This window comes from Limanda limanda, chromosome 15 (genome assembly GCF_963576545.1).
Source record: "Limanda limanda chromosome 15, fLimLim1.1, whole genome shotgun sequence".
Classification (NCBI taxonomy): Eukaryota; Metazoa; Chordata; class Actinopteri; order Pleuronectiformes; family Pleuronectidae; genus Limanda; species Limanda limanda.
Genome location: NC_083650.1, coordinates 17,511,386 through 17,524,423, shown reverse-complemented (window position 1 = coordinate 17,524,423; position 13,038 = coordinate 17,511,386). Strand labels below are relative to the sequence as shown.

Here is a 13,038-nt window from a genome sequence, read left to right as displayed (position 1 = left end):
CACTCTACATCATTTGATTACACTACTTTTTTTTAAGCTGAGCAGTGATAGACTGTGAGCTGTATAATGCAAACAAGTTCAGTGGGAGAAGTGGGAGTTGCAGAACTATTACTGCTTATTCACCTAAAACCACCTGGGGCGCAAAAATGCAGAATCAACACAGCGGGGTGATAAGGTAGAGAGATTTATTGTAAATGGAGACAGAAAATGAATACGTCTCCATGGCCATGCACCAACACATAACACAATTCAAAACTCTTTGTCAAAACTTTCAAACTCACTTACATTCTCTCTGGCCTCAGGCTCTGGTAATGGGCGTCTGCCAGTCTACCGTCTCCATGCGGTTTCTTACTGCTGATATCACTATTCATCTAATGACAACGCGATCCGTCCATATCGACAGCACTAGCCCTGATCTGACCACGATGAAAGATCATGGGGAGAGAAGACCGTGTGATCAGATCTTCAGGCCACTGCTCAGTGAGTGAACGCTGGAGACAAGCCCACAGTTTTCAAAACACCATTACGGTGAAACGAGATCAGATATGACCACATGGTTCGTGGTTTATTTCAAAATAGCATGTATGAAGACCTTCAGGATCCCAGACTGAACTCACAGCAGCAGGTCATTTTAGTTTCTTAAATGAATCATGATAAAAACAGAGTGGAGTTTTGTTTGGTTGTTGTACCTGCATCTGGATCCTGGTTGAAACGAGCGTAGTGGGTGTTCTCCAGCTGCAGGATGCATCGCTCTATTGCTACCCAGGCAAAGGTCTCTGGGCACAGGAGTTCTGCTGGTCGGTACTGACCCTGGGGGATGAGAACAGGACAGAAGGAGAAGGGGTTACAGAAATCAATAATTATTAAGGTTATTTATTTAGGAGTCCTGGTTTGAACAATGCTGTTTAAGTTAGATTTATGCTTCTATGTGGCAGCAGTCTTATGTCATCTGCAGTGATGAGCAGGAAATGTAAACACACAACTGTAATATAACGTGTGCTTGTGAAACAGGTACAAGTCGATATTTGACCTCACATCAACAGCAAATGCCAACAATCCTAAAAGGTGAGTGGCTTATCCAGCAAAATGAGTTTGAGGATTTAGCTTACTGCAGTTTCATAAATGTGAGAATTTTGTTGGACATAAGCAGCTTGGGACATTTAGTTTTTCGAGCATTTGAGCAGTTTCCTGAATTTTAATGACTTATTATTAAATCTAAAAACATCAGGGGAAACTAAATTAAAAGAAATAATAATAATTTGGAGTTAAAGGTTTCACAAGCCGTAAACTGACCTCAGGGTCAGGAAGAGTCCTGGTTTTGAACAATGCTGTTTAAGTTTTATTTATGCTTCTCTGTGGCAGCAGTCTTATGTCGTCTGCAGTGTTGAGCAGGAAACGTAAACACACAACTGTATTGTAACGTGTGCTTGTGAAACAGGTACAAGTCGGTGTTTGACCTAACATTTTGGATAGAAAATAAACCAAGCTGAACAAGAACAGCTGCGGGGGCAAAGACAAAAAAAGTGAGAGAGGTAGAAAAATGAATGAAGAGAAGGAGGGGAAAGAGAACGCCATTATCAGGGACCTGCGTTCTATCACATGACCCCAAACAAATACAAACTGCCGAGATAGCTCTGTAAACAAGCAGGCGCCTGCCTCAGGCCTGCTGCACTGTCTCAACACGCACAACATTATTTATAGTTTATGTGACATTAAACTTCAGGGCATTTCATGAGCACATCATTTTGGGTCAAAAGGTTGTGGTGATTAAACTTACATCAACTATTGTCATACTGAACTCAGCGTAAGCAAGACAAAGGAAATACCATCATTCTAAAATGCTGTTGTTAGACACAGGCGATGTGTCACTGGGCCTATGTAGGAAATGTGCTGCCTGTTTTTACATGCAGGATAGGACAAGAAAATCAATGACTGAGGAATGCAAAGGATACACTGATAGTCAAGAATTCCCCTCAAGGTGGGATCCTTATCTAGATCCACATCTCTGCTCGACCCTAGAATAAATTAAATGGCTACAGGTAAAAGGCCAAAAAGTTTTTACAGAATTCTATAGCTGCCATAGGGCTATGTGTAAGAACACACATTAACGATGCTCTGGACATTTTCCAGAACTTGTTCTACCAGTCCTGTAGGACTGAGCCCACGTCAGAATACAGCAGGAACAGTTCCAGAAAATTCATATTGAGCAAGTTGGCGTGTTGGTGACATTTCTAACATGAGATGGACGGTGAAACTGAACCCCCCCCCCCCCCCCCAAAAAAAACCCAGGATGAACCAGAGGTGCAATACATGTATAAGGCACTGACAAAGATGTAAACTTGGAAAAAAAAACGAGATTTGCAAGCTTTTAACAATAAAGGTCGATGCAGGTGTCAATGTTCAGTAAACAAAGACAGGTGTTTCCCACAGCAGGATTTCTATGTCAAGTCCTGCCTCCTGTGTGCTCTACCCAGAGGCCACCGCTCGCCTCAATGTTACTGATATCTTTCTCTTGTTGTGAACGCATCTGACCTGGACAATCTCCTGCTGCATTCTTCATATATGAAAGTCTGTTCATATCTGAAAATGGCTATATGGTCATTCCAAATGTGTATGTGCCTATACCGCCACACATGGCTGTAAAGAGAAAAACTCAAGAATGAAGCAAAAGACAAAAACATGCTTTAAGTGCTTCTGCTAACAGATGGATCGAGGTGGAATGCTGTGAATCTGTAACTAGGACGGACACACACATTGATCGGATGCTCTCCGTGCCCCGACAACCTACAACCTTCTACAACTGTCAGCACAGTCAGCTTGACACTCTCACACTCTACCTCACCTCTATACACTCTTTCAACACTGCAGTGGAACACACTCACACACCTGCTCAGCAGGAGTTCCTGCTATAGGCCCCAGCAGCCTTGCATTGTACTTCAACTCAACCTGGGGGAGCAGAGGGAGGGTGGAAGCAGAGAAAGGGAGCTGGAGCAGAATGTGAATGGAGCAGCCTTTAAAGAGAAACTGGAAGACTTGCTGCACCTCGTGTCAGAATGCATCAGTAGAAGAAATAAGGTGGATCCTTGCAGGCCTACAGTTTGAGACTACAGAGTGAAATGATATATCCAGTCCTGAGCTGTGAAGTTACAGCAGGAAGAGAGGCCTATCTAACCTAAATGAGACTCAGTCTGCTAACGGCAAAGGCACAATCCCTCTTTTCTCCCCCTGAAAAGAAGAAAGGATGCAGAGTGGGATGAAGAGTATGAAAGGACACAGCTATTAGTGGTCTGGACAGAGGAGAGAGAAAAGAAGAAAGGAGGGATAAAATGAAAAGCTTGATTTTCCACTATCTATCTGTCAGCTTCTGTTTTTTATTGGACTGACTTTCTTTATCTTCCCTCTTATTTCTTTTTTCCTTCCCCAGGTTGGCTCGAAGGCCCTGTAATTCACGGCAGCCCCTGCAGCTTCCTTGGCTCGCCCTTCAGCCCTGCGTTTTCTGCCTTTGCCGCAGCTTGCTCACATCATCCATCTCTTAATCTAACAGTTACTTACAGAATACCAACAGAGAAGGTATTGGTTTTCTCAAACTTCGATTCTTTGTGGAGAAGACTGATGTGCCAAGTTCAACCAATCTAATAACTGAACGTGAAATGGCCCTTTCTTACAAATCTATGTTGCTGAGGGGCTGTTAGCTCAGCTATAAAGACGCCCCAGAAAAAGCCATTTTCACACATGAACTCCGCAAAGCAGCAGGAGATTCTCAGCTCAGACACATTCCCCACACAGAATTCTCCAGAGCGTTAAGGCGAGGGGTGGTGCCAGGGTAGAGCATGCAGGGCGCAGAATGTAACAAATTAATTATGGTGCAGAAATCACATGTTTTTGTTTACCACACATCACGACAGCATCAGCCTTCATCACCAAAAGCTCTTTTGACATCTTTGTTGGAGTCTTCCATGTTGTGACGCTGCTTTTCCCCCTAGAGATAGTCGTGTTTTTTGTTTTTGTATTTGTTAGAAACTTTAATAGCACGCCCTCTCGTTCATGGTGAACCTTTTCCTGCTGTTTTCTCACATGGAGTTTACTAGGGGGCTTGCAGAAAAAAACCTGCAGCCTCTCACTTGGGTTCGTACATACAGCCCCTCCAGAGAATGTCAGGAGATTATCCGAAGTTCAGTGCATATCTGAAAGCAACTGAGGTGTAGTTGGACTACTTGGGAATCCCCAAAAAGACAAAAGTTGTGAGTATACATGTTTTTTATGGTATGTGTACACAAGGATATGTGTGTATGGTTATGCTGCCACTCTATAGATAAACAGGATGAGGCTTTCCAGACAAGGGCTTGGTCGCCCTCTCTTCAGTAGCTCTTTTCCTCCCTTTCTAAATACCCAAACCCTCCCACACAAACCAATCCGTCACCATCCTTCCCTCCTTCCTTCGCTTGCAAGTTCAGACCGACATGGCGGGGATGCAGATGACTGACAACCTTTGAAAGGCTTGTTTAGCGAGACGGCGGGGAGAGATGGAGACGAACAAATGAGCGGAGAAAAAAGAAAACGTGTACAGCTTCGGCTGCCATCAGAGGTGTGAGGAAACGAGATGGCGATAGGAGTGAGACGGGAAGGGAGGAGAGGAAAATTAGGTGCAGATGAGTAGAGGGATGGTATTTAAAGTAAATGGGACATAAACTGAGGGGAGCTGATGGAAGTGATAGGAGCCGTGTGAGTGCCAGGACAGATGATGTTGGAAGCCGGGGAGGAAGAGGGAGGGCTTGGAAAGAGACAGATAGAGGGGAGGTGGGGATATGAGCAGATTCAATAGTTGCCACATAAAGAGGGAGAAACTTAACAAAATGGAAACTGTACATTTACATGTGACAGAACCCTCTGAGTCATAGAAACCTAGTGTTATGATGATGTACGTGCAGAGGTCACTGTTTATAGGAAAGCAATTTTTTGCAGTGCAAATTTCACAATGAACTACACTTTAACAACGCAGAGAGGAAAATTACTCAAACCTCATTCAAATAACAAGCTGCCCCAGTGTAAACAATTACAAAACCTCCATCATCAGTAAATAAATCTCCACAACGCTGGACACGCAGTTACTCAACACTTTGGAGATCGATTACCACTCAGAGCCCCTCTGTGACACAGCATCACCCACTCTTTCCAGGCCACAAAGGCTTTATTCTCATTCAGGGAGCAGAGTGAACTTTATGACCGACTCATAACTGTCACCTTCTTCCTCTCCTTCAATGTGCGCCCTGCCCTGTCTTCAAGTTCTGTCTTGTTTTCTCCACCTCTTAAGATAGGGAGGATGCCCCAGGCCCGTACCTATGATTTATATGAAAAGCAATTAATCAGAAACATAACTTGAGTGTTTCACTGGCGCTGAGGACTCATCATGAAAACCTACACCTCTCTTCGACCCTCTGCACCTTTTCTTCCTCTTTACCTGACTAGAAATCAGGCAAGCGAGTTGTGGTTAGTGTAGTGCGTAGGAAATTGTGACGAGATTTTTTTTCACAATATTTAGACTTATATATAAGGATTAATCAATATGATGAGAAAATGGATAATTAAAAAAACTTAGAATTTAAAGCAAGAGCAGGCTATGCTTTGTAAAAAATACATCAGACCCCCTCCCATCAGCCTAACAACTACTGGGACGTGAAGAGGATTTCAACAAATTTGATATAAAGTGTTTCAGAAACAAATGACCAACCCAAAGTAAAACACAGATCAGAAAAAAACATAGAAATTTCTATTTCTCAGGGGGGGGGAAATCCTCCTTAGTATCTAAGACACACTATGTCTACGTCCAAAAGTGGGTTGAGGGTCAGAAATACAGTCCATGGAAACAAACTCAGAGTGAAGGCTAGACGGCCCAAACCCCCGTGAGTCAGGCCAAATGCAATATGATACAGTGAAAGCAATCAGTACAATAAAGCATCAGCAATTTATTAAATTCCTAGACTGACGCCCCAGATCGTATAAACAGCAACTTTTCTCACTATGCGCGCTAATGGAAGAGACCTAAGTTCCTTCATATCTTCCATTAGAGGGAGACTTTTGCATGATCTTACTTGTCGTTTTATCGTCACACAGCAGAGTCACAGTTCAGTTTTCCTTTATCAGGATTGGTGGATGAGAGACCAGGAGAAAGGAGGTGGACTTGTTGCAGTATGAAGGTTTCCCTGCCTCCATCTGCGTTACTTTACACCCACATCTGCTGCTGATTTCCTGCTCATATCTCCAGTTGAGTTTTCACCCACACTACCCCATAGCTGATGTGTCACTGTGTATGCGTGTGCACAAGTCAGACACTGTGCACAAAATCTAAATGCAGTCTACACGAGTCTCTCCTTGTAAACAGTATCAGTACAGCTCAAATCACTTGAGGAAAGAGCGTTAAGTTATACAGTAATCTGCTGGTCCACTGAACGCCTACTTAAGAGTGAGACAGAGTGGCTCCAAGAGTGTGACGCAAGACTGGTCGCAGAATAGATGAGGTCACTAATGTAAGACCCTTTTTGGCTCTAGCAAAAGATATACTCTCCAAAAATAACGTGCAATACAAAAAGGAACCATTTTTATTATATGGTAGGCCAAGCTTGGACACAATAGTGAATAGGATATTATGTCAGGATAAGCCTATATATTGATCGAGCACTCTTAGAAAGAAATGAACATTTGACCCAAACAGACAAATGTCACGTTTGTGGCCTCTTCATAGTATGTTATTCAACTGGCTGTCACCCGGGACGTGACTGAACTGGGAGGGTGTACAAAGAGGCCTAGTGTGACCCAGAGGCAGGCAGACCTAACCTGGACTGTCCCGGGCCAGCTCTCTGACCCAGGGTCACATTCAGCCGATCTTAGCCAAAAACCAATAAACACAGGCCTTGATCCCTACATCCGTACTCTCTCTTAAACTTAAAGCTCTCACAATACACCCCCTCTATAGTCTGAAGACTGTTGAAACACACACATTCTGTCCAGACAAGGGGCCAAGGCTTGGGGGGGGGCTGCTGACGGACACATGTAAACAGCGAGGTTCACACAAACAAATGCAGCTTGACAAAAAGCAATAAAAACCGAGCAGCCTGGACAGAGGGACAGCACCAGTGAAAGACATGTCCAAACAAGGTGTCTCTCAGAATAGAGGCCCACACAGATGCACATTCACCACAGTCTGTGACTATATGTAAATATGCATATGTGAGGTATACGAGTGACTGCTCTGAACATGTCTGGTGTCTGCGTTTGGGGAGATTTACGCTAGCTGCTGCTTTTTAAACACTCGGGGCCCGCCAAGGCCTTTTCACCCTGCTCAACACATTACCACAGAGCGCCCTTCAAATAAAGCTTCCAGGCTGGTAAGTCTCCCCCTTGGGCCCCTATACAATCCCCCCTTCCATCCATCCCACTCAGTCCCAGCACTCCCTCGTCCTGGCTATGCGTCACGGCTCCACGGATGACAGGTTAATGAGGAGAAAATATTTTTACAGGATCGCATTTCGACGAAGCCCTGAGAACCAATGGCAGCGCTTTTATGGGCATCAGCTCACAGACTGGGTACTTTTATCTCTTTATCTCCTCTGGCTTTATGGGCAGGCGAGCTGTTACGCCTGTCTGACACAGACCACAGCTTACTGACTCGTAGTGAGAACTGCAGACCCTAATCTTGGTCTTAAAACTCCACTTCTAACTTCTGAGTGTTAGAAGCTAGCCGCCGTCCACCCACACTCTGAATAAATGTCTAAGTGCATTTAACAGACCAGCTCAGTTTGTCCAGCAGTGCTTATCAAAGATCTGAATGCATTCCCTTGTCAAAAAGAAGCCAGGCATTACAGACAAAGTGGTGCAGCTGCAGCAGATTTGAAAAATAAATAGTGGCAAAGGTAATGGCAAGGCAAACACCTCAGCCTGGCAGCTAGAGGGCTCTGGATCAGCTCAGCATGACAACATCTCTAAACTTGCATTTTTTCGCCCTTGTGACCTTCACACCTCCCCCTTGCACTTACCCTCTCTGCCACCCGCCTTCACCTAGCTCCGTCCTTCCACCAGCAGTGAGACTGAATAACCTGACCTGACCTCTTGAACTATGCCCCGTCAGCTCCTCACCCTGTCAGCACTCCTGCTAGGGGGTGCCATGCCAGGGCCGCCCCCAGACCGTGCCCTGGCCTGCAAATGATTTGTTAAAAACACAACCATGGCAGGACGTTGGGAAAACAAAAAGAGATGATGAGGCATAAAAGAGAAGAAAAATTATCAAAAACTTTAAACAAATGTTACTGCTGAGAGGTGCACTGTTGGTGGTCTCCTGTCGAGCTAAATCAAACAATGATCTTTCTGTCAGAAAGGCTCCAATTTAAAACAGGGGGAGGGGAGAAAACTGGAAAGCAACGAAAGGTTTTAGCTTGTAAATTTCACAGAAAGGGTGAAAATGGACCTGTTTGGCTTTGATCTTATTTTGATGGGCGCGGGTTTTGATGGCCACATTGTTGGATGGTATTTCAAATGGCAGAATAATGCTATCCAAATATCAACTGAATATTGCTTCATATAAGGAAAACGAGAGAGCAAAACCAAACAAGCGGGCTAAAGAAGCAAAGTATGATGGTAAACACATGAGAAAAGCCATTAGCTTCAACATGGAACCCTGCACTCACCTCTGTAACTTTATACCACCTCCATTTGAACCACAGTGCATCACAGCACGTGGATATGAACATTAGAGGGACAGGATCGGGGTCACCCGTGCTTGCCATCGCTGCAATAACGTTAAATGAAATGAACAAAACGTGTTTCAAAGTTTTATCACTGAATGAAATCAGTTGAAGGTTTTTTCAGACTGATCCCTACTGTCTCTATCAATCTTTCATCCCAACCAGCATGGTGGCGGGTTTCCTGAGCAGTTGTTGAAAGGAGCATGGAAAGAAACAGAAGGGGTGGCTGCACTGTGCCTGGACACGTAGGACCTGTGGAGCGTTAACCCACTGCTCAACACAAACACGGATGTAAACTGTAAGCTTTTCCAACTACTCATCAAAATTAAAAGGCTTATAAGGTTTATGCCTGGAGGAAAACAGTAGTCAATCATAAACATGGGATAGAAATGCCCTTATGAAAAAGGTTGTGCAGTAGTATGGGAAACACCCACCTCTAAATGCCTCAAACGCACTCACTGTCGTTCTTAATCTTCCCAGATGTACAACAAGTGACGCGTAGAATGTGAGGTCACACTCGCATACATAACATACCCACTGAATGGGCCCCTTCATGTGAATAACATGCATGCAGAGTCCCGATAGCTGTGGCTGAGAGCCTTTTAGCATGTCATAGCCTGCCTCTGCGTACCTGGAGAGGTGACAGAAAGTTTGAGGCAAAAGTTCATTATATTAACATATGCTGCTGGTTATTCATGGTAAGATATCGAGGTGTTGTGCCGTCAAATGTTCAGAGTTGACTTTACTGAACTTCAAATGAAATCTGGAAGAAAGAGAATGAAAACTATGAGAATCAACTTCAATCATAGTTTACTTAGTGAACGTCTGTCTGCTGTGTGACCTGAGAAAATGAGGTCCGATGTACATGCCTGAGCTGGGAGGCACTCCGTTGTGTCTAATTGATGTCATGATAATTTAACTCATGCTGCAGGTGACAGAAAAGCCCACAGGCACGCACTAATTAAAGTAAACATTAGCATACCAGCAACTGACTGAGATTAACATCAACTTCTTCAGTATCCCGACACACTGTTCCCACACAGTGGCTGCAGACACCTGGGTACATGAATTTCAGGTCCGCTGAATTCAAAAGCTTCGGTCATGTGGAAAACTGGTGGCCGTTTCCAGAGAACCCACCGGCTCTGCGTCACTATTTGTTGTTTGTCGGCAAGGAGGAGTTGGGTTGAAAGGGAAGGGAGCTGCAGCTGCTGCGAAAGGCCTTTTAAAAGTCAGTGAAGTACCACCGGGAAACGAATAGTCCTTTTCATCTTGCCTCCTTTTCTCATTTGGCACACATTTTGTCACTTCTCTACTTTTTCTCTCTCCATCTGCCCTCTTCCTCCTCTTTTCGCTCACTCCTTCATTCTTTCTCTCGGTGGAAAATTTAATGGTTTCCTGGGCTCAGAGCGAGACATTCTTTCACTGTGAACAATAATAACAAGAGTAAGAGCCTCTTCATGTGACTCTCCCACTCCCTCAGCAAAGTGGGTAAAACCTGGTATTCTGTCTGTGTGTGTGTATTCTCTCTAAGTGTATGTGTGAGTGTGAGTGCGAGTGTGTGTGTGTGTGGGTGGGTGTGTGTACGTGCAAGTGTTCATGTGTTTAAACCAGGTACTGCAGACTGGTAAAGCAGACTTGGTGACCGCCTCATTTGTTATCATCAAAGTCTGCTTATTCAGTACTTATGTCAAAGTAACTGACACAGACAAGAGCTCAGGCATGCACACATCTCTGTGAAGAAATGGAAAATCACTATAACGCCACATGGATTTATTACTCTTTGTTCTGTCCAGAATAATGACGTGGACATTTATAAAACAAAACCTAATGAAACTTTCTTAGAATCTGCTTAAACTGGATGGTGGAGTTACTGGAGGACAAAGACATTTTAAGAAAAATAAGTAAGTTCAAATCCAGGTTACGGCAGTTGTTTATGTTTTAGAATCATAATGTAGATCATGTTAAGAGGTGAAGTCAACCTCAGGTACTATTAAACTATTCGAACATAAACCAAGCTTGTATCCAGATATAGACCCACTACATGTTTTGTTTGTGGCCAGAACAAGATATGTATGAGCTCTTCAGTCCCCAGGCAGATGTACATTTTCTGTGTTTAACCACAATCTAACCCAATAAGCTACAAATATGGTGCATAGCATTTTATGCAAATAGGAAGGAGACAGAGATCTTGGCTTGCTAACCCACAAAGTCTCAGAGTCAAGGAATGAGGACGGTTGATTCAAATTACTTCTAGCTGCACATGAGAGGCAATGTGAAGAGTGGCAGGAGGGCCAAGACCTTTGGTCTCTTTTAGCCTCCAACTGCTTCACCTTCTGCTCTCTGCAGCTCAACATCAGAGGGCCAGGGAGGGCCAAAGGACTAGGGACAGTAGCCAGGGGCAGGATGTCACGTCTAACTCTGAATCCAATAGCCAAACCAACAAGGCTCTGTGGGACGCTCCGTCCCAGCAATGAGAACAAAGGCGAGGGCCTGACACTGGCCAGGCAGTCCTCTGGTCCTGGCTGGACTCCAAGTCTTCTAGGACCCTTTAAGGCTGCTCTACAGGACCATGTCCAGGCTTTGGCACTGCTAAGATGTTTTCATCCCATTGCACATGGCGCAGTTCCCCTGGGCATGCAGGGATGTGACCTGGCAGAAAGGACTTTCTTCCCAAACACAAAAATACACAGAGTCCAGTCTCAGACTGGAGCTTTACACTGTCCAATCCTGAAGACAAAAGAACAGCTCAGGTGGAGGCTGAAAGTGTTAACTTACTACTAGTTTTTAAAACTGAGTCACCATAAAAATGAGTTCACAATGCCACTGGTATCAGTTACACAACAATGCAGCTCAATTACTCCTCAAGGAATTAGAGCACTGAATGGACAATTGTGTGAAATTCCCCAGCGAGGAAACTGGTTTTAGTTTTATTATCAGTATAGCATTTTAGTTGCGTTAAATAAGGTCCACAAAGCTTCAACTAAAATTCAAAATGATTGATGACTTCACTGTGATTTGAATCACACATCTCAAGTTGAATGTTTCCAAGATACACTTGTTGTTTTTAGACTTTGTTCCCAAAAACTTTTCTGTGCAAATAAAAATGTTTAAACATAGCATGATAAAATTGTAAAATCGTTTTTAAAAGATTAGCGTATGTTTACACCATAACATGTTCAGTGTTCCCAGGGAATCTTTCATGGATCTTGATGAAAGTGTGTGAAGCTTAGTCCTGCTTGATTGAATTTAAGGAGACTGTTGGGGTTTGGCGGAGGTATACAGTCTAAGTGCCATTCTTGTTATTTATTATTGTTATATGTATCCAAATATTTCAAAAAAGCACAGGTTTTGGGTGAGAGAAACCCCAACTAGATTGCACAGAGGGTCCAAAGAGAAGGTCCCTTTTTGTTTTGAAATATCTCCACATTAGTTTGGATATGGTCTTAGAAAGTGATGGGTACAGAGAGTTCCCAAAGAAGTGGCAAACGGAAAGGAGGGGGTGGATGGATAAAATGGAGAGAGGGAGTAGTGTTGAAGGAGCTTGAGTGGTGTCCAGCGGGGTTCAAGTGTTGGTGTTTTGGTCCTTAAAGAGGCAAGCAGCAGGACTGGGATCCAGATCCAGTAAACCCCCTGCAGAAAAACAGTGGAGTTCCCCCATTTTAGAGACTGGAACAATTCCACGGTATGTCTGTGCATTAATGAACTACTCTGCCTCGTATGCAAATCAGACAATGGAGTGAGAGACTGTGCATGCGGTGAGAGTGTGTTTGAGCGTGGGTGTGTTTCTGTGGGAGTTTGAGAGCCCAAAGGTGGGAACTGGGCAACCTTCTCACCCTTGTACTGTGTTCCTCCAAAAAGGGAAAAATGGGAAAAAGTGGGGAGGTTGTGAACAAGACACTGCAGTGGCCGACACACAAAAACAGATATGGGGGGTTGAGGAGTAAATGCCAGCACAGGGAGGGGGGGTTAGGTGCTGTGGTAACAGCGTTCTCAGACAAACACTGTGATCAAGATTCAACGCACAGGCGCATAAGCAGAGCAAACACACACACACACACACACACACGCATTCCATACACAGGCTCCCGAACCGAGAAAATGGGCAGAGCACTATGCAAACGCTAAAACAAGATGTAAATGGACACAAAGATGTGGCACTTTGCCATAATCCCCAACAAGACATCACTCTCCCATGGGCACAAAATAAAAGCTCTGGGAACATCTGAATGAAATGACAGAGAAATAGAGGAATTAGTAAATGAAAGAGAGAAAGAGATGAATGGTAAAACTTGGTCAATCTTGG

General features: G+C 44.1%; 1 protein-coding gene across 6 annotated transcripts in view; it reads right to left on the bottom strand.

The window, feature by feature from the left end:
* Positions 1–13,038, bottom strand: part of LOC133020903 (arginyl-tRNA--protein transferase 1) — a 53,680-nt gene that overhangs the window by 5,775 nt on the left and 34,867 nt on the right. For all 6 annotated transcript variants that reach the window (XM_061087651.1, XM_061087652.1, XM_061087657.1 and 3 more), the window contains one exon: positions 690–810. In XM_061087651.1, the coding sequence (XP_060943634.1) occupies positions 690–810 (121 nt within the window). The remainder of the gene's footprint in view (positions 1–689; positions 811–13,038) is intronic.